The 26,751-nt window shown below is 48.0% G+C and overlaps 1 protein-coding gene across 1 annotated transcript; it reads left to right on the top strand.

Moving 5' to 3' along the window:
- Nucleotides 1-8,125: 8,125 nt before the first annotated feature.
- On the top strand, nt 8,126-8,581 carry LOC123139430 (monothiol glutaredoxin-S9-like). The gene is made up of 2 exons (XM_044559234.1): nt 8,126-8,146; nt 8,222-8,581. The coding sequence occupies exons 1-2, from the start codon at nt 8,126-8,128 to the stop codon at nt 8,579-8,581; spliced, it is 381 nt and encodes a 126-aa protein (XP_044415169.1).
- The last annotated feature ends 18,170 nt before the right edge of the window (nt 8,582-26,751 follow it).

Raw genomic sequence — 26,751 nt, forward strand, 5'->3', positions numbered from 1 at the left:
GGTCGTGCAAGACGTCACCGCCCTTCCTACTTTTAACCCACATGGTGGGCCCATAACCCACAGTTCCACATGATTGAAACCTGACTCTCCTGTACACCCCCTATTCCCAAAGTTATTCCTCGCGCGTGGCCTCATACGTAATTCACGAGCTACCCCCCGAGAGATCATCAATTCTGGTATCAGACGCAATACTTATTCTCGTTGCTCTGAACCCCTTTCACCTTTTGATTAGGCATTGAATGATTGCCTGCCCATTCGAAACTTCTCATGTTACATTCTTACGTTGCTCTCGATATTTTCTTAAGTTTCAATTCGAGATTTACTTTCCGCCACCTTCCCTGATATTGTCTACCAGCTAAGCAACCTTGAAGAGATTTGACTTTTTCAAGACTGCCCCCTTGTCCATTTCGTAAGTACGATGGAGATTCCAAAGAAACGATGTTGACTTCATCATGATGACCTGAAGCAGAGAAACGAAGACACCAACATAATGGATCGACCTCTTCGAGAAGAGCAACCAAGACCGAGAACACTTGCTAGGATTTCGTAGCCAGAACCTTCCCCCTTACCCACCTTTTAAATCTTGGGACGAAATTTCTTGTAGTGGAGGAGAATTTTGACGCCCGGATAATTAAGCTACAGTGACCCTCTACTAATGATGCCATGTCACCTCGGTTACTGTTGATAAAACACACAACGTTGTGCATGAAAGTTGCTCAGAACGACGAGACGAATCTGGATACGTAGCCCGTTCGTCCGCCACACATCCCTAGCATAGCAAACACACAACTTTCCCCCTCTGGTTCACCTGTCCGAAAACGCGAAACACCGGGAATACTTTCCCGGATGTTCCCCCCCTTTCGCCGGTATCACCTACTACCGCGTTAGGGCACACCTAGCATCGCTCATTGTCATGTCATGCATCGTCATGCTTATGTTTGCATTGTATTTACTGTTTCTTCCCCCTCTTCTCTCCAATAGACTACGAGACTGGCACTGCTGCTGCCCAGTTCGACTACGGAGTTGACGAACCCTCCTTCTTGCCAGAGCAACAGGTGGTGACATACATATTATTCAAGTGGTGACTAAAGTTGGGTCGGCTCGTTGAGTACCCGCATGTGATTTCGATGTGGGGGATGGAAGGACAGGTGGCTCCATCCCGGTAGAGGTGGGCCTGTGTTCCCGACGGCCCCGACTGTTACTTTGAGGCGGAGCGACAGGGCAGGTTGAGACCACCTAGGCGAGAGGTGGGCCTGGCCTTGGTCGGCGTTCACAGTTACTTCATAATAACACGCTTAACAAGATCTTGGTATTTGATCTGAGTCTGGCCACTGGCCTATACGCACTAACCAACTACGCGGGAACAGTTATGGGCACTCGACGTCGTGGTATCAGCCGAAGCCTTCTTGACGTCAGCGACTGAGCAGCGCGCATCGGATTGGACTGGAACGCCTGCTCTTGTATTAAGGATGCTAGGTCTGCTTTCGGCCGCCCTCGCAACATGCAGGTGTGCAATGGGCGATGGGCCTAGACCCATGCACCATAGGAGTTAGACCGCGTGCTGACCTCTCTGTTGTGCCTAGGTGGGGCTGCAATGTGTTGATCTTCCGAGGCCGGGCATGACCCAGGAAAGTGTGTCCGGCCAAAGAGGACCGAGCGTGTTGGGTTATGTGGTGCACCCCTGCAGGGAAGTTGATCTATTCGAATAGCTGTGTCTCTCGGTAAAAGGACGACCTGGAGTTGTACCTTGACCTTATGACAACTAGAACCGGATACTTAATAAAACACACCCAGACAAGTTCTAGAGACATCCCGGTGGTCTCTTTCCCACAGGGCGACGAGGGGAGGATCGCTGGGTAGGATTATGCTATGTGATGCTACTTTGAGAATTTCAATCTACTCTCTTCTACATGCTGCAAGACGGAGGCTGCCAGAAGCGTAGTTTTCAACAGGACTAGCTATCCCCCTCTTATTCTGGCATTCTGCAGTTCAGTCCACCGATATTGCCCCTTTACACAGATACCCATGCATAAGTAGTGTAAATCCTTGCTTGCGAGTACTTTGGATGAGTACTCACGGTTGCTTTTCTCCCCCTTTTCCCCCCTTTCCTTTTTCCTGGTTGTCGCAACCAGATGTTGGAGCCCAAGAGCCAGACGCCATCGTCGACGAAGACCCCTACTACATTGGAGGTGCCTTCTACTACGTGCAGGCCGCTGACGACGACCAGGAGTAGTTTAGGAGGATCCCAGGCAGGAGGCCTGGGCCTCTTTTGATCTGTATCCCAGTTTGTGCTAGCCTTCTTAAGGCAAACTTGTTTAACTTATGTCTGTACTCAGATATTGTTGCTTCCGCTGGCTCGTCTATGATTCAGCACTTGTATTCGAGCCCTCGAGGCCCCTGGCTTGTAATATGATGCTTGTATGACTTATTTTACTTTTAGAGTTGTGTTGTGATATCTTCCCGTGAGTCCCTGATCTTGACCGTACACATTTGCGTGCATGATTAGTGTACGATTGAATCGGGGGCGTCACAAAAGCTTTGCGCAACACCCTTCCTCGGCTTAAAGTTGTCATCAGCCTTCTCGACGCCTTCCACTATACGCAAGAATAAGGTCCTGCTCATCCGCTAGCGACGATGAAAGAAAGTTTCTTGGAATGCTAGGACAACTGCGAATTAGTCCGTGAACAGAAGCTGTGCACCGACAATCCTATCACGCGGAATCACTGTCCGGCTCATGATGGAACCCTTGAAGTTTAGGACGTGCTCCTCCGCCTTCTTGAACTCCTCTTGGATGCTCATCATTATCATCATCATCATTTCAGCATCCTCATCATCTGAATCAGATGATGAACTCGTTGAATATGAATTCGTCAAGATCATCATTTGCATAGCCATCATTCCGCGACGAATTGGTGACCTAGATGTGGCCAAAAGAATCAAAAACCGGCTCAGACATTTCATCGAACACGTAGAGCACGGGGTGAAAAATAGGGGGGAGGGGGGCGTTTGACGTACAGGGGCGGCATCCGATGGCGGCAACATTGTCCAGTGGCGGCCTGGTCAGCGGCGGTGTGCGTTGGGGATGGCGGCGGAGCATTGGTAGAAGCGGAATTCCGGCGGCGGCAGTGTGGAGGAGGGCGAACAGAGAAGAGAAGTGCTGCTAGGGCAAGGAGAGAGGAGACATATACAACAGAATTGGCGCGGATTTCAGCAGTTCGTCCTACGTGGCGGGCGCGCTCGGGCGCGTCCGGGTATCCTATATCCGCCCTAAATTTAAATTGAATATGGGGAGTGTCAGTCAGTCCGAGCGTTTGGACCAGATATGGAAAAGTCGGATGAGTGGCATTTTTTGGTCTGGATAGTGACCGGTCAGCCTGGGCCTTGTGACGGGTATATGGTCTGGTTGTAGATACTCTTAACTATTCTCTTTCTCCACGTCAAAGGTATGCTTAATTGTTAAATGCTGATTGATGGACAACTTGTGTACTCCTGTAGTCCTGTTCTTTTCTCTGCAGTATTTGTTGTTCTTTTATTAATCGATTGACCGACGGAGCAGGGACGATTTCAGGCCAACTTCAGCGCACGACTTCACACGAATGTCCGTTTTGCCCTGCTTTCGTCTGTTTGGGGCAATAATGAATTCACCCATGTTCGTTTGGGGCCGTTGTCGTGTCGGTGCGCCCAACGCACGGTCGCACCCAAATCATGTCCGAGATGGACGTGATTAAAAAAATCACAAAAAAGAAAAAAGGCCGAAAAAATTAATATAAATGCAAACATAAAAACATAAGGACATAATTAAACGTAACGGCCCGGTTTCACAGTTCACATAGACATAATTAACATAAAAAAGCGTCGCCCACGCGCTCCTGCCGTGCCCGTCGATGCCATGGCCGTCGCCGCCTCCTCACGCGTCGTCGTCGTCGCCACCAGTGAGGTCGACGTAGGGCGGCGGCGTCCATAGGTGGGCCGGTCCCTGGAAGGCGGGAGGCGCCTGCACCACCTCGCCCTGTGGCGACGCCTCGTGCTCCGATGACCGCGGCGGTGTAGGGCACCAATTCACGGCCCCCACGGCACCAGCCATGTCGGCGGCCGTGCACGGCCAGCTCCACCTCTGGCCCACCAAGCCCAGGTGGAACGCAGCGACGGGCTCCTCCTCCAGCACCTCCTTCCTCACCTCCTCCGTCATCTCCAGCTCCGGCAAGGCCACGTCGTCGGCCGCAGAGAGCGCAATCATGGTCTCCAGGCCCTCCCATTGGCGCTCATCGTGCGTGTGCATGGAGTCTCCATGACACGTTGAAGGAGTCGGGCCTCCTCCTCCTCTGTCATGCGAGGAGGTGGTGGTGGCGATGGAGAGGGTGAAGGCGACGGCGTCGGCGTAAGGCCGCGCACCCGCGTATGCCCGCGCATGTGGGGAGGGCTCGGAGCACGCGCGCGGCGCTCTTGTGGCCACCGCAGCCCCGATGAGGTGCCGGCAAAGAATGGCGCGCGCCGCGTGTCGTTCTCGTCCCGAAACCACGTGTCCCAGAGAGCAGAGTCGGGGGCGTACCTGGGGTCGTAGTAGAGGTCGTCTAGGAGGAGGAGGCGACGGCGTTCGATCTCCACGCGGCGGGCACGGCCGCTCATCAGGACCGTTGGGATCGGCACCCGATCCGCGGACAGATGCCAATTATTGGGAAGGTGGACGTTGCTCCAGGCGGCATCCTCGTCTCCCAATAACGCCGACAAACATCCGCGTGGACGTAGTGCCGGTCGCGCTCGCCGGCGGCCGGAGGGGCAATGGCGAATGCAGGCGACACGGGGGACCTCCGTGGGGTATGCCGTGGTGGTGAAGCGGGCTCCTCTTTGACGCCGCGGTGGCGGCGGCCCGAGGACGAGCCAGCCTTGCGGTTGTGCGCCCCCTTGCCACCGGTGTTCCACCACCCCATGACTGTCTGGCGGCCGGTCGGCAAGCTCAAGGAAGGGGAGAGGGAGAGCTAGGGTTTGGGGCTTGTCGGGTTTCGAGGAGGCACCGCGGACTGGAGTGGGAAGTGTGATCTGCGACCGGTCCACGGCTTTCATTTAAGAAGGACGGCGACCTCGCGTGGGCGGATGACAGCTGGGGCCGACCGCGCGTGCGCATTTATGTTGGGCGGTGGGAGATAGGTGGCCGCCTGCCACACGGCCTCGACGCGAACGAGCAACGTGTCCGTTTGCTGTCCTCTTGGATCCAAACCGGACGCATGTTTGCATTCGAAATGAGTCGGGCCGGACAGAGAATGGACAAGATGGGTCCAGACCGTCGCGCGCTGGGCCGTGGGGTCTATCTGTTTTGCCCAAACGGACGGGGCCGAACCGGACGGTGTCGCGCGCTGGAGTTGGCCTCATTGGGAGGTCCTTGTGCTTTGGTTTGGAAAAGAAGGTCCTCCTTTTATTCGAGTAGTACGATGAGGTTGAGGTGGAACCAACCGAGTTAGCAAGAATGCCGCCTGGTCAATGTTCAGACTTGAGAAGCAAAGATTGTTGAGACGACGGGACAAGATTTGTCAAGTGCTGAATTTTCATCTGATCCGGCCACCGCAGTGCCGGCCAGGACGATCACAGATCTGGCACCAATGCAACTAGCCAAGGCCGACGCCAAGACTCAGGTCAAAACGCTGACCCTGACCTACGACTTTGCCCGTCATTTGTTTTTCGTCATGTGCAGTCCTGTCTGCGTCGAGAGAGACAACTGTCCCGTCGATGCAAACAATTCCCTCCGCTGACTGCTTCCCTGCCCCGTACAGTTATTATTCAAAGATGGTATTGGTGTTCTTAAATCTCTCGTGCCTTCTTCTCTCATGAAGTAATCCAACACCTGATGAAGCTGACTTCAGTTCAGAGTTCGTGATGCACGGTGGCTTTCAGGAATTAATTCACAAGGTTCTCAGGAGTGCAAGGTAGCAATAATTCAAAGCACAAAATGCAAAGCAATGTGCCTATTCAAATTTCAAACCAGACATTTGAGGCAAACAAAAAGAAGAAGAAAAGGCTGCACTTATTGTGTTTGCTAGATCCAACGTCAAGACCCTGTGGAAATGTGGAGCTCGCGCTAAAAACAGGGCCTTGGCAAAGTTGAGCTGCTACTACTACTACAATGGTTGGTCGACTCCGGCGGAGCGAATGCCCGGTCTCCGGCCGACGCGAGCCCCCCGCGCGCTGCCGAACAAGGACGCCGGCGGCGGCGGGCGAGCCGAGCCGAGCCTCAGCGCGGCAGAGGCCCGGTCCTGGCGGGGCGGTAGCAGCTGACCAGCGCGCCCAGCACGGCCCGGAACACCTTGCCCCTCTTGGGCACGTAGCGCGGGCGCGCGGCCCTGGCGGCAGCACCGCCGCCCGCCTTCCCTTTCCCGCCGAAGCAGAAGCAGCCGGCGATCGGCATGCCGCACATTTCACAGGCCACGCAGAGCAGAGCGTCGCGATCGCAGCACAGCGCAACGCAGGGGGCTTAGCTGACACTTGGTGGCTCGAATGGCGCCAAGGATGTGGTGCTCGTGCGGTGTTGGGAGCGAGCTCGGGGATGGCTGCTGAGGTCGCTTTGCTGATTGAGGTGAGAAGCTTGTGGGGGCGTCGAGCTTGATTTATACCGGCGGGGGCGGGACGACTGGGTCGTCGTGGTGCTGTTCTGGGCGTGTGAGGCTCCGGGCCGGGGTGTCAGGCTCAGGTAGGCCGCATCGGGATCCCTAGACAGGTGGGCAGGCAGGGGAGAGGGGGCGACGCATCGGCATCGGCATCGGGGTCCGGGGTGGTCCTGGCTTGGCTTGGGAGCTGGCACTGACGCTGACGGGGATTGCCGCGTTTTCTGAAAGGTCAAGGACTTGAAGAAGGTTTGAGTTGAGTGGATCAACGCCCGCTCGGCGCCGGGGCGCTCTCTCGCTAGCTGCGGCCGCGCGCCGAGCATGGCATCGCGGGCCGGGTGTTAAATTTGGGACCCCGATAAAATCCAAAAAGAAAAAAATTCACTACAGGTCCATTTACTTGTATTGGCGTTAGCTTTAGTCCCTGTTGTTACAAATACCCGCAATACAGTCATCAAACTTGTTCTAGAGGTCATCTACGATCCATTATACGGTTTGGTCTACATACATGCTGATCTGGCCCGAGTCAACCGCTGCCAAGTGTGCTTTGACTGTCACATCGTCTCAGCCGCTCGAATATGGAGGGAACCAGGGGGTCTTTTGCAAAGTTGCCAGTTATTAAAAGATCTGCCGAACCAGTGGCCGCGCCGTCGCCGTTGGCCTCGCTTGCTTCGTCGTGCCGCTCGCCATCACGTTGGTGGTGTTCCACCCTTCCGCCGACCTTCGCGTCTCGTCGCTCATCACCGAGCTCGCCGTCCGCCTCTCGGTCTCCTCCTTTCTTGTCATCGCCGACGCGCTCCCCGAGCTCGACCTCCTCAACTCCGAGCTCTGTCGCACCGCGCTCACCACATCCCTCATCACCGCTGTCACCTCCTAGTTCCTCCAAGCCTGCTTTGCCGCGGCGTTCCATCACGGAGGCCAAGTCGCCGGCATTCACGGCCAAGATCCTCGCCTCCTTCATCGCCTTCATGGCACGCCCTGCCGGACGCTACATCGCGTACAACCGCACCATGGCCGGTGATCTCCTCCCGAAGATGGCCTTCCCCCGTGACTGTGGGCTGCAACCCACCATCTTGCCGGCGATGCATCGGGCCACGAATAGCTCCAGCGCGCGCCATTTCTCCTCGTGGACGCCCAGCTCCAGGAAGTATGTGCGGTAGCCGGCGAGCGTCATATACACGGGGAGGAAGAGCGCAATGAAGAAGGGATCGAGCCGCCCCGTCATGGTGGCATCGATTGGCGCCCCTGCCGCCGGGGAACCGCTCCGTCCATTCCGACCGTCGAAGGCGTTGGTGTCGCCGGACCACCAGTAGAACCCGGAGAGGAGCAGGTTTGTCTGCGGCGGATACGACTAGCACGCCACCGCCGTAGATTAGCTGATTGAGTAGTAGGGCTCCGGCGAGACGCCACTGTCTACGGCGGTGGGCTGATCTACGGCGGTGGTCACTCACGACCGTGAATGTGATTGAAAATTCTAGTTGCATTTGTTATGTCGTTTGATCTTAATTACCGAGTAGTAGGGCGCCGACGAGATGACGCTGACGGGTTGTTCGGCACCGGCGGGAGGCAGGGACTACATGGCCGCCTAGAAGAGCTGGGTGGCGCCGGTGCCGACCACGAGGTTGTAGTCATCATCGACCCCGGCGTTGCCGCCGAGGCGATGGACGCGGCGGCGAGGGGCGACAGCGGGGAGGCGGGCGGTCGCGGAGAGCCCCGTGCTAGTGGTGGGGAGGCGCGGGTGCTGCCTCAGCCATGTGGTGAAGCGGCTGCTGCAGGGGCTCGGGGTGAACCCCGCCATGCACGAGGTCGCCGACGAGGCCGAGCTCGCCATGGCGGTGACCGGGGACGCCGGCGGCGAGGCCGTCGTCGCGCTGCCGGCCGTGTTCGTGGGTGGGCGGCTCCTCGGCGGGCTCGACCGGCTCATGGCCGTGCACATCTCCAGCGAGCTGGTCCCCATACTCAAGGACGCCGGCGCGCTCTGGCTCTGAGACTAGCCACAATAGTGAGTAACATACACTAGTAACATACACATATTCCTAAACTATGTTACTACCTTCATAGTGGGTAGTAACATAAGTGTGGTAACATGCAAAGCTTCATTTATTAGGTTATAGACTCATATTGCATTGGGACATGTGATGTTACAGTAACTAGCTAAGTTACTACAACTACCTCTCTCCTCATTAACTCACTGCCACGTAAGCAAATTTGTGAGTTGGACTCGATGTTACTACTGAAGTTACTCCCACTGTGACTAGTCTGAGTCTCTGACTCTGAGCAAAATCAAAGATGCATACGTTTGATCAGGAGTTAATTTTCTCCTTCTTTTGATTTCTCCTTTTGACTCTTGAGATCATGTGAGTTACTGCTGCTCGATCTCCGGTCTCTCTTGATTGGGATCAATAATGGAGTACTACTACTAGCTAGCTATAGTTAGGCTTAAATTCTTTTGATTAGGGGAGGAAAAAAATTAGGAACTATTACTTGTGCATGGTCCTGCGCGACGCGATCACCGTCCCAACTTGATGTCCCCGGACACGCGCGAGGACAACCCTCTTTTATCTAGCGGGAAGCGTACCACGACGGCTTCATCGGGGGAGCGTGCGACGGAGTCGCCGGAGATGCGAACCTGTTGCTCTCTGGGTTGGAGGAGGGTGGCGGTGCGCTCGCCCTTCCCGTTGAACTCCACCTCCACAAACGCGTTGCAGGACGCCGCGCCATCCTTGGCGGATAGCTCCGCCGCGTCCGCGACTTCCACGACCAGATTCATCGTGCCGGCAATCTAGCTCGGCAACCAGCAGCAGCTCGAGGTACGCCGACCTCCAGGAGTCAGCGCAGCCCCACTCCATCGGCCTCGACCTGCACAAGGCGCATGGCGTGTCGTCGCTGCCGTTCCCGTGCTTCGCAAAAGACCCCCAACGGCGACGGCGCACTGGTTCGGCGGAGCAGGCTCATGTCTGGACGTGAGGTAGAGCAGAGGAAGAGGTAGTCTGTTGACCAAGCGGAGGGAACGAGGGGAGGAGGGAGCGAGGGGATTGAGTCATTTTTGTAAAAGACCCCCTGGTTCCCTGCTTATTCGAGGGGCTGGGACGATGTGGCAGTCAAAGCACACTTGGCAGCGGTGACTCGGGCTAGATCAGCATGTACGTAGACCAAACCGTATAATGGACCGTAGATGACCCCCTAAAGCAAGTTTGGTGACTGTATTGCGGGTATTTGTAACCACGAGGACTAAAGCTAACACCAGTGCAAGTAAATGGACCTGTAGTGAATTTTCTCAATCCGAAAATGTTCAGATTTTAAGCATTTCATTCCGAACGTCTTTACATGGCAACTCTAGTTGACGCAAGGTGGCAACTTTAGTTGTTAAGACATGGCAACTTTGTCCCAGTTTGTTTTTTTTGTCAGAAAATTGCAATGTTTGCCAACCTCACGTGACCTAAAGTTGCCATGCTTAAAATCCAAACGTTCGGGATTTATCATTGCCATATATTTGATGGGGATATGATGGATTGTTGTCCCTGGTGAAAGTTAGTAGTTCAACTAAAGATGTACAATACTACTTTTACCGGCATCTTTGATTCAAAAGATTATCAGATGAAAATTTTAACCTCAGAAGTATGTCCTGCAGCACTGAATCTGATAGGAATTTTATCATCTACTCAACCTCTTAGAGAGAATTGTTTTCTTGATGCAATCAAGCAAACCACAATTTTGTACTCCCTCGATAAAGAAATATAAGGGCGTTTAGAAAATTCAAGAAGCCACGATGTTACAATCATACGTTTTTTCATATTCATGCGTTTTCAGAATTCTATGAATCAAAGATGCCACTAAAGGTCAAATTTGAAACGTTAGATCATTCACCGTACTCTACCTCGACAGAGAACATGGTAACCTTTTTTAGGCGGAAAAAGAAAAGTACATGGTAAACCTCGACAACAACTATTTTTCTTTGCCGAAGAAATATGGATTTTATTCCATTGCTATAGGGTTACAATCAAGAGGCAACTGTTCCTCGATACACGACGGTTCTCTAAGGAGCCAAACAGCAATACAAGATTCTGCACTGTTGTACAATGCCAATTGATCTGCTACCATATTTTGTTCCTTGTTCAGCTTTTGGGGAATAAACTCCTTCTCTTACTGAAGAGTCTTGATCTCTGCTGCCAAATGACCATAAGTAGACCTTGAAAAAGAATGTCGTCAGATAGTATAGCTAGAGCCTTAGAAGAATTTGACTAGACAATGACCAATAAGTCGTGTGTTGAACAGTCAGGCCCATGCCCTACATGAGTGCATGAATCTCTGCTTCCAAGGCATCGTCGGAATTAAAGAGCACACAATAGGCTGCAAACACCAATGCACCGTCGGCTCTTTTCAATATCATACATACGGCAACCGCGCCATCAATAATGATCCATCAACCGATAGAGCCACCCGATCCACCCACGGGGCAGGCCAAGGCGCGGGTGCTGGAGAGGGCTTTGTCCTCAACCCGACAAGCTCCTCCTCCATCAGCCTCATCCATTTCATAGGGAATTCCCCGTCCTTAATTTCTTTATGGTGCTACATCACGTTTTGTGCTCCAAGGGCCTTAGAGCATCTTCAACCCGATCACCAAAACTCTCCGAAAATGTCTAGGTCGAGTCATTCTGAAACTTTTAACCATCCAACATTGATCACCCAATAGGGCCAGTCCGGTTTGGACATCCAAAATCTCATAGCCCGGCCCCAGACTGAGGGACCTCTAGGGGTGTTTGTACGTCCACCACATCGGACTCGAAGGTCCTGAACCCATCCAAAAAACCATCTTCGGCGTCTAGAAACCTCCGCCTCCACACAGGCTCGCCGGCCTCTCGACTACCTGCATTCACGATGGTGCGTCGCACGAGAAGCCTACTCTAGCTTTAAAGTCCGCCGACCACCCCCTTCCCCAAACCCTATCTTCACACTCCTCGACTCCCAAAGTTGTTGTCACACACTAGACTTACACCATCCACCATGGTGGGAAGAAGATCCAAGCATTTCCAAATCCAATCCCCATCACGGGGTCCTTCTTCATCAACCGCTCTGCCATCGTGAAGGCGGATACAATATTTGGCAACAAGGAGGAGAATCCGCCCTGCTCTCCCCAGCGACTATGAGGGACAATGAATTCTAATAGCACCTCCGGATCACGCCGCGGAACTCGTCGGTCGACCGGGAGCCGATGTCGCCGCCCCCTCCGCGAAAACACATAGTCCATATCAGATGTCGTATCTAGCTGTCCCAACCGTCTAGTTGCCCCATAAGGGGAGCCACATAAAACAGTGGCATTTATAGTAAACCAACTCTTTGCTTCTCCCCGGCGAGTGGCAGCTATAATGAATTGGTTGTATGTTTCTCCCCCGCAAGTGGCATCTCATAGAGTAGTAGCGCACGCGAGCGTGAGGAACCAATGAGGATGACAAAGAGTACGCGCCGTGAGTGCCTCCGACGCAAGCGTCGCCGGTAGTGAAGACGTCTGTCAACGTCAATGATGGTACAAAAGTTCACAAATGAACAATACATGGCCGATGCTGCAGTTAAGGTTAACTAGGGGGATTATGTCTTATTTTGGTCTAATGCATGGTTACTATAGGGGGTACACACCGCCTCTTTGTCAAATATTTCCTAAGACTTTCTCTTATGTGATGGATGATAAGATATCTCTCGGAGATTTCATTGATGCCCCTGACCGTCCTTCTTTTCTCAAGTGCCAATTTCTTATGAAGTCTTGGTTGAATTTCAGCTCTTGGAGGAATGGATGCCAACCTCCAACGACCTGAGAACATGCATGATGTCTTGTCTTGGCCTGTGATACATCTTCAACATATCTATAATTTTTGATTGTTCCATGCTGTTATATCATCATTCTTGGATGTTTTACAATCATTTTATATTCATTTTATATCATTTTTTGGTACTAACCTATTGACATAGTGACCAGTGCCAGTTGTTGTTTGCTGCTTGTTTTTTACATCGCAAGAAGTCAATACCAAGCGGAGTCCAAACGCAGCGAAACTTTTTGTGGATTTTTTTGTACCAGAAGACATCCAGTGGGCCGAAGAAGTACCGGAGAGGGAGCCCGAGGGGGGAACAAGACACCAGGGCGCGCCTGGGCCCCCAGGCGCGCCCAGGTGGGTTGTGGCCACCTTGGTGGCCTCCCGCACCACCTCTTTGCTCTATAAATACCCAAATATTTCAAAAACCCTAGGGGAGTCGACGAAAATCAATTCCAGCCGCCGTAAGTTCCAGGAACACCAGATCCAATCTAGACACCATCTCGAAGGGGTTCGTCATGTCCATTGGTGCCTCTGCGATGATGCGTGAGTAGTTCTTCGTAGACCTACGGGTCCGTAGTTAGTAGCTAGATGGCTTCCTCTCTCTCTCTCTCTTGATTCTCAATACAATGGTCTCTTGGAGATCCATATGATGTAAGTATTTTGCGGTGTGTTTGTTGGGATCCGATGAACTTTGAGTTTATGATCAGATCTATGTTTTTATCCATAAAAGTTATTTGAGTCTTCTTTTGATCTCTTATATGCATGATTGATTATAGCCTCGTATTTCTTCTCCGATATTTGGGTTTTGTTTGGCCAACTTGATTTATTTATCTTGCAATGGGAAGAGGTGCTTTGTGATGGGTTCGATCTTACGGTGCTTGATCCCAGTGACAGAAGGGGAAACGACACATACGTATCGTTGCCATTAAGGATAACAAGATGGGGTCTATTTCTACATAAATAGATCTTGTCTACATCATGTCATCGTTCTTATTGCATTACTCCGTTTTTCCATGAACTTAATACACTAGATGCATGCTGGATAGCGGTCGATGTGTGGAGTAATAGTAGTAGATGTACGTAGGAGCCGGTCTACTAATCTTAGACCTAATGCCTATATAATGATCATTGCCTGAATATCGTCATGATGATTTGAAGTTTTATCAATTTCCCAACAGTAATTGTTTTCCCACTGTTTGCTCTTTTTCTCGAGAGAAGCCACTAGTGAAACCTACGGCCCCCGGGTCTCTTCTTTAATATATTTGCTTTCACGATCTATTTTCCTTTTCTTTTATTTCCAGATCTATTAAACCAAAAATACAAAAATTCCTTGCTGGACTTTATTTTATTTGCGATCTATTTATCCTATCTTTTACAACTTTATCACGTCTTCGCGCCAATTTCTGGCACCATTACCCGAAAGGGATTGACAACCCCTTTAATGCATTGGGTTGTGAGTATTTGTTATTTGTGTGCAGGGGTTGTTTACATTGTGTTGCTTGGTTCTCCTACTGGTTCGATAACCTTGGTCTCATCACTGAGGGAAATACCTACCGTTGTTGTGCTGCATCATCCCTTTCTCTTTGGGGAAATACCGACGTATTTCAAGCAGACATCAAAAGGAATTTCTGGCGCCATTGCCGGGGAGGATCATCAACATTAACCAGGTTCCTAATCACAAATGTCATCTCCTTGCAATTTACAATATTTTTCATTTGCCTCTCATTTTCCTCTCCCGCACTTCACAAAAATTTGCCTTTTTATTCGCCCTCCTTTTCATTTGTCGTTTTCTCGTCAGATCTATTCGTCTTCTTGTTTTCTCGTCACAATGGCTAGTTTGAACGCTCCTCCTTTGGTACCAGATTTTGAAGTTCTATACTTCAAACAAAGACAAGGAGAAAATTTGAAAGATGCTTGGTATAGGCTTATGGAGTCTTACCGTGTTTAAAATCTAAAGGGAGATGCAAAAATTTTGCTTTGAAGTTTTTACGTAGGATTGGCTTTGCATCATAGAGAACTCTTGGATTTTGCCGCAACAGGGAATTTTATTGAGCTTGATGTTAATGTTGCCTATGAAATCTTAGAAGGAATTTTGGGGGTTCCACCATAAAAGAAAGGGTTCTCTTTCACCCCAGATTTCAAATTTTGGACACACTTGGTGATTTGCATAAACATATGGTTGAATTGCAAAAATGTAATGAACCTCTCAAACATCTCAATGGTAGTACCAATCGTATGAACACTTTGATTACCCTTTGCAATAAATGGTTGGATATTTTAGATCTCAAGATGGTTTCTTTCCCGGAAATTTAGGGAAGTGCAAAGAGCCTCCCGGGTTTGAAAAGACCCTTACTAAAGTGGCAAAGATTACATAGGACAAAACTTAGATCCTACGCGTTATGCCTAGATAGGGGCGTAAAACGATAGCGCTCGTTGGGAGGCAACCCAACTTGTATCTTTTTGCTTTCTAGTTTTCTTGCTGTTTTTAATAAAATACCCAATTATGCCTCTTATTATATGTGTTTTTGTGGTTTAAATTAGTGTTTGTAACAAGCAAGGCCTTTGGGATGATTTGGATGAGAGTTGATTTGATCTTGCTGAAAAATAGAAACTTTTGCACTCACAAAATTACTTTTAATTTTTATCAGAAGAGTGCTTTTGACTTGATTCTTCTTGAAGAAGAGTAATAAACAAATTATTCACATCGTCCTAAATTTTTAAATTTTTTGGAGTTACAGAAGTATTCGAAGTAATCAGATTGCTACAAACTGTTCTGTTTTTGACAGATTCTGTTTTCTTTGCGTTGTGTGCTTATTTTGATGATTCTATGATTTTCTTTGAAGAGTTTTTGCCATAGAAAAGTTGGAATACAGTAGATATAATGCAAAAATAAAATATGAATGGGTTTTCAACAATACTTATAGTAGTGGTTTTGCTTTCTTGTACTAACGGATCTCATGAAGGTTTTGTTGAGTTTTGTGTGATTGAAGTTTTCAAATTTTGGGTGATCTGACAATGGATGAAGGAATAAGGATTAGCAAAAAGCTAAGCTTGGGGATGCCCTAGGCACCCCAAGATAATATTCAAGAAGTATCAAGCAACTAAGCTTGGGGATGCCCCTGAGTGGCATCCTCTCTTTCTTCTAACAACCATCAGTATTTTACTTGGAACTGTATTTTTATTCGTCACATATTATGAGTTTTGCTTGGAGCGTCTTGTATGATATGAGTCTTTGCTTGTTTTGCTTTGAATTTTAAGTCTTGAATCCGTGCTGGACTCACCTTTTTGAGAGAGCCAAAAATTATGCTATGCTTGCTCCTATGCTTCACTTAAATTTTTAGAGCCATGGAATTGCTCCAGTGCTTCACTTATATCTTTTTGAGCACGGTGTGCTTTGTTATTTTTGAAGAAATGATCTCATGCTTCCCTTAGATTTATTTGGGTGTTGGTAAATTTTTAAGAAAAATTCTCTCTTACTTCACTTAGATTATTTTGAGATAAAGAAATATTATGCTCATGTTCTTCACTTATATTTGTTTGAGCTTATTAAAAGCAACATATGAAAATAGTTCCAAAATGATAGATATCCAAGGAGGATATAATAAAAACTTTCATGAAGATAATTGGACAAAGTAAACTTGGTTCTTAGTAAGGGTTTTGAGATATGACAATGTGATATGTGAGTCATATTGATGAGTAATGTGCTTTACTAAGAATATTGGTGTTATGGTTTGTGATTCCCTATGCAAGCACGAAAGTCAATAGTTATTCAATGAAAATTACATCCTACTTGTGGTGCATTATTCGGTGTTACTTATGCTTAATGCTTGGGTACGAGATTTCTTGTTTCTTGGTTGGGCGCTTCTCAATATTTTTGCTAGCCTTCATTTTGCACTAAGTATGATCGCTACTTGTGCATCCAAAACACTTTAAACCAGGTTTTCCATATGAGTCCACTATACCTACCTATATGCGGTATTTCAGTGCCATTCTAAGCAATTTTTTTCATGTGCAATCTCTAATTTTCAAAATAAATTTCTCTTTTGTGTGCTCGTACCGCTCGTGAGGCGGTGAGGGGTGGCTGATGTTTTTCATGCTAGATGTGTTATTCTCACGATGAGTGTTTATCCACTTGTCATTGCACGAGAGTGTGGCAAAGGTATTAGGGATGCCCAGTCCCGAAATGAAAAATGAATTTACTTTATGATGTCAAATAATAAATTCCTTGGAAAATGTTGGTATGGAGGGCACCCGTGGATACGATTAGCCATGGAAAGTGAAAGTATGGTGAAAAAAAGGAATAAACTTTATTTTCTGTTTGGGAACCGCCTATGATGTATCTAACATGGAAAGTATTGGGAACTCTAAGTCGTTCTCGCTGGTGGGAAAAGTATGCCTCCCAAAATGTTTTGTTCTCTCAAATTTTCACTTTGAGCTCTGGCACCTCTACAAATCCCTACTTTCCTCTGCGAAGGGCCTTTCTTTTTTACTTTATGAATTTTTTTATTTTGAATTCGAGTCTCCATCTTCTCTTATAAAGCACCAACTAAGGGGCACTATGATCATATTTGAGCATTGGGTGTAGCTAATATTCGAGTATGTTTCATGAATGGATCAATGATTGAGCATAATGGGCTAGCACTACTGAAATCAGGATCTTTGCCATCAGCCAGCTCTTTGCCGTTAGCCTGCTAAAGGCAAAAAGGTATTTGCCATCAGGTTATAGAAAACTGACGGCAAAGAAAGAGCTGACGGCAAAGATCATGTTTGCCATCAGCCAGCTCTTTGCCGTCCGCTAGCGGACAGCATAGAAGCTTTGTCGTCAGCTAGCATACGGCAAAGAGGGAGGGTGCCCACTAGCGAGGGCCACCTAATGGCCACTTTCTTTGCCGTCCGCTAGCAAACGACAAAGCTTCTTTGCCGTCTGCTAGCAGAGGGCAAATAAAGTGACCAAACTAATGTCCGTTAGCTAGGCTCTTTGTCGTCTGCTAGCAGACGGCAAAGGGCCGTGCCCTAACTAAAATGCCAACGACGCCCGCGCCCCATCTCTCTGTCCCCCCTCTCTCTCTCTCCGCCCCGTGCCCGAGCCGCCGCCGCCCCGCGCCATCCCGCCCTCGTGCCGCCGCCATCCTGAGCCATCCTGAGCCAGTCTTGTTCTGCGCCAAGGTTAGCCTGTAAAGACAAACGCTTAAGGGCAGTTGCATGTCCTGTAGTTGAATCGTGGGTGCCTGATCGGAGCCTGGCTGAACCAGGCTATCATGCCATAAAGTAGCTCGGACTCCTCAGTTGGTGTCCGGGTAGTTGGCTGTCGAATCAAAAGTTGATAAACAGGCACGGTTCGCTATTTCAGCAGCGGTAGGATTTCCACCCTGAGGGTGGAGTTCGGCCTTGCCCATAATTGTGACTATGTCACGCGGGACTGGCCTAATGTTGTACCCTGTTGGATCTAGCCAACGTGGTTTGTCCTGGCAGTATATGGTAATTACTGTGTAAGGGGGGACAGTGCCGAAGACTTTATTCTTCAGCATTGTATTTGTTTGGTGATCTGAAGACAACCATTAGTATGGTGGGCCAGTTAAAACTTGGCCTTTGCACCTTGCATCTTTGAAGAGATGTTGTTGATAGACTTATGCCCGTAGGGGTTCGTGTGAAATGGATCCCTCCAGCTATTGGGTTGATAGTGAGTGCAATAACATTGCTTATGGCTAATGCTGTCCGCACGGTCGATGTTGTCAGAGACGATCGACCGTATTTTTGGGGGGATCTTGCTTTGACTTCACCATGTTTGATCGGTCTTTCGTTGTTTGGAACCTCCTTTCATTGTTTCCGGCGCGCGACTGGCTGTTTTGCTTTGAGGATCCAACATTCTCTATTGGTATGCTTCGCCGCCCTTCTAGGGGTACCATGAATTTCGCATGGTTGATCGAGTATGTTGCTTGGGCCGGATGGGCTTGAGCTGCTCTTTTTCCGCTGACCGGATCGGGGGCCGCTGGATTTGGAACCAACTTCCCTGACTTGACGTTTATGACGATTGCACCGAGGCTTGAGGATGTTGCTTCGTGTTTCCTGCGTATTTTCCTGGAGCGTGGTGGTATATTGGCATCAGGGTGTGCGCCTTAGGTTCTCCTTCTTTGGCCGAGGTAAGGAATTGTGCTGTGTGTGCTCTTTGTCGAGGCGGTCGAGTCCGTATTCCTTGGAGGCCAGGACCTTGGTCCATCTGTCAGTGAGCACATCTTGGTCAGTTTTGAGCTATTGTTGCTTCTTTTGCAGGCTCCTCACAGTGGCCATAAGCCGTTGCTTGAAGTGATCTTGTTCCGCGGGATCCGCAGGCACACCAAATTCATTGTCGCCAAGGCTCACTTCGTCTCCGGAGGGGTGCGTGTAGTTGTTCCTCGCCGAGTATCCATCCGTCACTTGTCCGGCCTGCTTGAAGGCAGGCTGATTGGGCTTGTATTTATCTTCGGCATCTTCTGGATTGTTTTCGTCTCCGGTGCTGGTATTGCTGTGGTGGGGCTTGGAGCGGCGCTGGCGACACCCATGATTTGCTTACTTCTTGGAGGGGTTATCCTCCATTGCCTCATCGCCATTGGTTTCTTTTGGAGTGTCCACCATATATATGTCATATGAAGAGGTGGCTGTCCACCGCCCCGTGGGTGGTGGTTCCTGTTCTTCTCCTACATCGTCGTCCAAACCGTCGATGTCTTTAGAGTTGAAGTCAAGCACGTCAGTTAAATCATTGACCGTGGCTATGAAGTGGGTGGTGGGTGGGCAACGAATTCCCTCGTCGCCAGCTTCTCACTCGAGCCGGACATAGTTCGTCCAAGAGTCTCCTGACAAAGAGAGAGACTTTAATGAGTTTAGCATGTCGCCAAAGGGCAAGTGTTGGAAGATATCCGCAGCGGTGAACTCCATTACCGGAGCCCAACCAGGTTCGGCGGGCTCGGAGGTGCGCGGACTGGAACTTACAGCCGGATACGACTCCGGGGGTCCGGTGTCACAGGCTTCCTTGAGGGTGAAGTCTGTGTTCGGCTCTACCACCGATGGGTGTGCGGCCTCCGGAGTGGGGTCCATCCACCCATCCCTGGGCGGCGCAATCTGCCCTGGATTTAGGTCCGGGACTCCTGTAGGGGCGATATCCCGGGCGCTGTCTGACAGCAGGTCTAAGCCGTGCACATCATGACTGTCCGGCGCTCCTGGCATAGGCCCGAATCCGTTGAAGATCAAGTCTCCACGGATATCAGCCGTGTAGTTTAGGTTTCCAAACCTAACCTGATGGCCAGGGGCGTAGCTGTCGATCTGCTCCAGATGGCCAAGCGAATTGGCCCGCAGTGCGAAGCCGCCGAACACGAAGATCTGTCCGGGGGAGAAAGTCTCACCCTGGACCGCGTTGTTGATGATTGAAGGAGCCATTAAGCCTTGCAGCGACGACATGGAGGAACTCTCAATGAAAGCACCAATGTCAGTGTCAAAACCGTAGGATCTCCGGTAGGGGGTCCTGATCTGTGTGTCTAAGACTAATTGTAATAGGAGGCAGGGGACACAATGTTTACCCAGGTTCGGGCCCTCTCGATGGAGGTAAAACCCTACTTCCTACTTGATAGATATTGATGATATGAGTGTTACAAGAGTTGATCTACCACGAGATCGTAGAGGCTAAACCCTAGAAGCTAGCCTATGATGATTATGAATGTTGTGATCGTCCTCATACAGACCGAACTCTCCGGTTTATATAGACACCGGAGAGGGCTAGGGTTTACATGGAGTTGGTTACAAGGAAGGAAATATAATATCCGAATCGCCAAGCTTGTCTTCCATGCAAAGGAGAGTCCCATCCGGACATGGGACGAAGTCTTGAGTCTTGCATCTTCATAGTCCATCAGTCCGGCCAAAGTATATAGTCCGGCTGTCCGGATACCCCCTAATCCAGGACTCCCTCACCCCCCATGGGGAGTCCGAATAGGACTAGAGGAGGGGGTGCGGCCCCCCTTTCCCTCTTCCTTCCACCATGGGAATCCTACTAAGACTTGGAATCCTAGTAGGACTCCTCCCTCTTGGCACACCCTATAGGGCCGGCCGGCCTCCCCCTCTCGTTCTTTATATACAGGGGCAGGGGCACCCCAAAGTACAACAAACATTCTCTTAGCCGTGTGCGGCGCCCCCCTCCACAGTTTAACACCTCGGTTATATCGTCGTAGTGCTTAGGCGAAGCCCTGCATTGGTAACTTCATCATCACGGTCACCATGTCGTCGTGCTGACGGAACTCTACCTCGTCCTCAACTGGATCAAGAGCACGAGGGACGTCATCATGCTGAACATGTGCTGAACACAAAGGTGTCGTAGATCGTGAAGGCGTTCGACTACATCAACCATGTTACTAAACGCTTCCGCTTTCGGTCTATGAGGGTACATGGACACACTCTCCCCTCTCGTTGCTATGCATCTCCTAAATAGATCTTGCGTGATCTAGGAATTTTTTTGAATTACTATGTTCCCCAACATGTTGGGGAACGTAGTAATTTCAAAATTTTCCTACGCACACGCAAGATCATGGTGATGCATAGCAACGAGAGGGGAGAGTGTGTCCACGTACCCTCGTAGACCGAAAGCGGAAGCGTTAGAACAACGCGGTTGATGTAGTCATATGTCTTGACGGCCCGACCGATCAAGCACCGAAACTACGGCACCTCCGAGTTCTAGCACATGTTCAGCTCGATGACGTCCCTCGAACTCCGATCCAGCCGAGTGTCGAGGGAGAGTTCCGTTAGCACGACGACATGGTGACAATCTTGATGTTCTACCGTCGCAGGGCTTCGCATAAGCACCGCCAATATTATCGAGGAGGACTATGGTGGAGGGGGCACCGCACACGGCTAAGAGATCCAAGCGATCAATTGTTGTGTCTATGGGGTGCCCCCCTTCCCTGTATATAAAGGAGCAAGGGGGGAGGCGGCCGGCCTAGGAGGAGGGCGCGCCAAGGGGGGAGTCCTACTCCCACCGGGAGTAGGACTCCTCCTTGTTGGAGTAGGAGAGAAGGAAAGAGGGGGAGAGGAGGAAGGAAAAGGGGGCTGCACCCCTTGTTCAATTCGGACCAGAGGGGGGCTGCGCGCCTCCTTCCTTTTGGCCTCTCTCCTCTATTCCCGTATGGCCCAATAAGGCCCATATACTCCCTGGCGAATTCCCGTAACTCTCTAGTACTCCGAAAAATACCCGAATCACTCGGAACCTTTCCGAAGTCCGAATATAGTCGTCCAATATATCGATCTTTACGTCTCGGCCATTTCGAGACTCCTCGTCATGTCTCCGATCTCATCCGGGACTCCGAACTCCTTTGGTACATCAAAACTCATAAACCCATAATATAACTGTCATCGAAACCTTAAGCGTGCGGACCCTACGTGTTCAAGAATTATGTAGACATGACCGAGACACGTTTCCGGTCAATAACCAATAGTGGAACCTGGATGCTCATATTGGCTCCTACATATTCTACGAAGATCTTTATCGGTCAAACCGCATAACAACATATGTTGTTCCCTTTGTCATCGGTATGTTACTTGCCCGAGAATCGATAGTTGGTATCTCAATACCTAGTTTAATCTCATTACCTGCAAGTCTCTTTACTCATTCCGTAATACATCATCTTGCAACTAACTCATTAGTTGCAATGCTTGCAAGGCTTATAGTGATGTGCGTTACCGAGTGGGCCCAGAGATACCTCTCCGACAATCGGAGTGACAATTCCTAATCTCGAAATATGTCAACCCAACAAGTACCTTTGGAGACACCTGTAGAGCACCTTTATAATCACCTAGTTACGTTGTGATATTTGGTAGCACACAAAGTGTTCCTCCGGTAAACGGGAATTGCATAATCTCATAGTCATAGGAACATGTATAAGTCATGAAGAAAGCAACAACAACATACTAAACGATCAACTGCTAAGCTAATGGAATGGGTCAAGTCAATCACATCATTCTCCTAATGATGTGATCCCGTTAATCAAATGACAACTCTTTGTCCATGGCTAGGAAACATAACCATCTTTGATTAATGAGCTAGTCAAGTAGAGGCATAATAGTGACACTCAGTTTGTCTATGTATTCACACATGTATCACGTTTCCGGTTAATACAATTCTAGCATGAATAATAAACATTTATCTTGATGTAAGGAAATAAATAATAACTTTATTATTGCCTCTAGGGCATATTTCCTTCAGTCTCCCACTTGCACTAGAGTCAATAATCTAGTTCACATCGCCATGTGATTTAACACCAATATTCACATCTTTATGTGATTAATACCCATAGTTCACATCGTCATGTGATCAACACCCAAAGGGTTTACTAGAGTCAATAATCTAGTTCACATCGCTATGTGATTAACACCCAAAGAGTACTGAGGTATGATCATGTTTTGCTCGTGAGAGAAGTTTAGTCAACGGGTCTGTCACATTCAGAGCCGTATGTATTTTGCAAATATTCTATGTCTACAATGCTCTGCATGGAGCTACTCTAGCTAATTGCTCCCACTTTCAATATATATCTAGATTGATACTTAGAGTCATCTGGATCAGTGCCAAAAATTTTATCGACGTAACCCTTTACGACGAACCTCTTGTCACCTTCATAATCGAGAAACATATCCTTATTCCACTAAGGATAATTTTTGACCAATGTCCAGTGATCTACTCCTAGATCACTATTGTACTCCCTTGCCAAACCAGGGCAGAGTATACAATAGGTCTGGTCCATAGCATGGCATACTTTTATAGAACCTATGACTGAGGCATAGGGAATGACTTTTATTTTCTTTCTATTTTCTGTCGTGGTCGGGATTTGAGTCTTACTCAATTTCATACCTTTGCAACACAGGCAAGAACTCTTTCTTTGACTGTTCCATTTTGAACTACTTCAAAATCTTGTCAAGGTATGTACTCATTGAAAATCTTATCAAGCGTCTTGATCTATCTCAATAGATCTTGATGCTCAATATGTAAGTAGCTTTACTGAGGTCTTTCTTTGAAAAACTCCTTTCAAACACTCCTTTATGCTTTCCAGAAAAATTCTACATCATTTCCGATCAACAATATGTCATTCACATATACTTATCAGAAAGGCTATAGTGCTCCCACTCACTTTCTGGTAAATAAAGGCTTCTCCAAAAGTCGGTATAAAAACATATGCTTTGATCAACTCATCAAGCATATATTCCAACTCCGAGATTCTTGCACCAGTCCATAGATGGATCGCTGGAGCTTGCACATTTTGTTAGCACCTTTAGGATTGACAAAACCTTCTGGTTGCATCATATACAACTCTTCTTTAAAAAATCCATTAAGGAATGCTGTTTTGACATCCATTTGGCAGATTTCATAAAATGTGGCAATTGCTAACATAATTCGGACAGACTTAAGCATCGATATGAGTGAGAAAATCTCATCGTATTCAACACCTTGAATTTGTCGAAAACCTTTCGCAACAAGTCGAGCTTAGTAGATAGTAACACTACTATCAGTGTCCGTCTTCCTCTTGAAGATCCATTTATTTAACATGGCTAGCTGATCATTGAGCAAGTCAACCAAAGTCCATACTTTGTTCTCATACATGGATCCTATCTTAGATTTTATGGCCTCAAGCCATAACGCGGAATCTGGGCTCATGATCGCTTCCTCATAGTTCGTAGGTTCATCATGGTCTAGTAACATGACTTCCAGAACCGGATTACCGTACCACTCTGGTGCGGATCTTACTCTGGAAGAACTACGAGGTTTGGTAGCAACTTGATCTAAAGTTTCATGATCATCATCGTTAGCTTCCTCACTAATTGGTGTAGGAATCACATGAACTGATTTCTGTGATGAACTACTTTCCAATAAGGGAGAAGGTACAATTACCTCATCAAGTTATACTTTCCTCCCACTCACTTCTTTCGAGAGAAACTCCTTCTCTAGAAAGGATCCATTCTTAGCAACAAATGTTTTGCCTTCGGATCTGTGATAGAAGGTGTACCCAATAGTTTCCTTTGGGTATTCTATGAAGACACACTTCTCCGATTTGGGTTCGAGCTTATCAGGATGAAACCTTTTTCACATAAGCATCGCAACTCCAAGCTTTAAGAAACGACAGCTTAGGTTTATTGCTAAACCATAGTTCATACGGTGTCATCTCAACGGATTTAGATGGTGCCCTATTTAAAGTGAATGCAGCTGTCTCTAATGCATAACCCCAAATCGGTAGTGGTAAGCCGAGAAGAGACATCATAGATCGCACCATATCCAATAAAGTGCGGTTACGATGTTCGGACACACCATAATGCTGTGGTGTTCCAGGTGGCGTGAGATGTGAAACTATTCCACATTGTTTTAAATGTAAACCAAACTCGTAACTCAAATATTCTCCTCCACGATCAGATCGTAGAAACTTTATTTTCTTGTTATGGTGATTTTCCACTTCACTCTGAAATTCTTTGAACTTTTCAAATGTTTCAGACTTCTGTTTCATTAAGTAGATATACTCATATCTTCTCAAATCATCTTGTGAAGGTCAGAAAATGACGATACTCGCCACGAGCATCAACACTCATTGTATTGCATACATCGGTATGTATTATTTCCAACAAATTAGTAGCTCGTTCCATTGTTCCGGAGCACGGAGTTTTAGTCATCTTGCCCATAAGGCACGGTTCACAAGCATCAAATGATTCATAATCAAATGATTCAAAAAATCCATCTTTATGGAGTTTCTTCATGCGCTTTACACCGATATGACCCAAATGGCAGTGCCACAAATAAGTTGCATTATCATTATTATCTTTGCATCTTTTGGCATCAATATTATGAATATGTGTATCACTACGATCGAGATCCAACAAACTATTTTCATTGGGTGTATGACCATTGAAGGTTTTATTCATGTAAACAGAACAACAATTATTCTCTGACTTTAAATGAATAACCATATTGCAACAAACATGATCAAATCATATTCATGCTCAACGCAAACGCCAAATAACATTTATTTAGGTTTAACACTAATCCCGAAAGTATAGGGAGTGTGCGATGATGGTCATATCAATCTTGGAACTACTTCCAACACTGATCGTCACTTCCCCTTCAACTAGTCTCTGTTTATTCTGTAACTCCTGTTTCGAGTTACTAATCTTAGCAACCGAACAAGTATCAAATACTCAGGGGCTACTATAAACACTAGTAAGGCACACATCAATAACCTGTATATCAAATATACCCTTGTTCACTTTGCCATCCTTCTTATCCACCAAATATTCAGGGTATTTCCGCTTCTAGTGACCATTTCTTTTGCAATAGAAGCACTCAGTTTCAGGCTTTGGTCCAGCTTTGGGCTTCTTCACGGGAGTGACAACTTGCTTGCCATTCTACTTGAAGTTTCCCTTTCTTTCCCTTTGCCCTTTTATTGAAACTAGTGATCTTGTCAATCATCAACACTTGATGTTCTTTCTTGATTTCTACCATCGTTGATTTCAGCATCACGAAGAGCTCGGGAATCGTTTTCGTCATCCCTTGCATACTATAGTTCATGGCGAAGTTCTAGTAACTTACTGATGATGACTAGAGAACTCTGTCAATCACTATCTTATCTGGAAGATTAACTCCCACTAGATTCAAGTGATTGTAGTACTCAGACAATCTAAGCACTTGCTCACTAGTTGAGCGATTCTCCTTGATCTTTTAGGCGAAGTATTTGTTAGAGGTCTCATACCTCTTGACACGGGCATGAGTCTGAAATATCAATTTCATCTCATGGAACATCTCATATGTTCCGTGACGTTTCAAAAACGTTTTTGTAGTCCCGGTTCTAAGCCATAAAACATGGTGCACAAAACTATCAAGTAGTCATCATATTGAGCTAGCCAAACGTTCATAACGTCTGCATCTGCTCCTGCAATAGGTTTGTCACCTAGCGGTGCATCAAGGATATAATTCTTCTGTGCAGCAATGAGGATAAACCTCAGATCACGGACCAAGTCCGCATCATTGCTACTAACATCTTTCAACATAGTTTTTCTCTAGGAACATATAAAAAACATAGGGAAGCTATAACGCGAGCTATTGATCTACAACATAATTTGCAAAATACTACTGGGACTAAGTTCATGATAAATTAAAGTTCAATTAATCATATTACTTAAGAACTCCCACTTAGATAGGCATCCCTCTAATCATCTAAGTGATCACGTGATCCAAATCAACTAAACCATGTCCGATCATCACGTGAGATGGAGTAGTTTTCAATGGTGAACATCACTATGTTGATCATATCTACTATATGATTCACGCTCGACCTTTCGGTCTCAGTGTTCCGAGGCTGTAT

Source organism: Triticum aestivum, chromosome 6B, assembly GCF_018294505.1.
Source record: "Triticum aestivum cultivar Chinese Spring chromosome 6B, IWGSC CS RefSeq v2.1, whole genome shotgun sequence".
NCBI classification, from domain to species: Eukaryota; Viridiplantae; Streptophyta; class Magnoliopsida; order Poales; family Poaceae; genus Triticum; species Triticum aestivum.

Bases quoted from the DNA above. Each gene is read 5' to 3' on its own strand.
- LOC123139430 (XM_044559234.1), top strand. From the start codon at position 8,126: ATGACGCTGACGGGTTGTTCG. The intron at 8,147-8,221 runs GCACCGGCGGGA...ACGAGGTTGTAG, and splicing joins TGACGCTGACGGGTTGTTCG to TCATCATCGACCCCGGCGTT.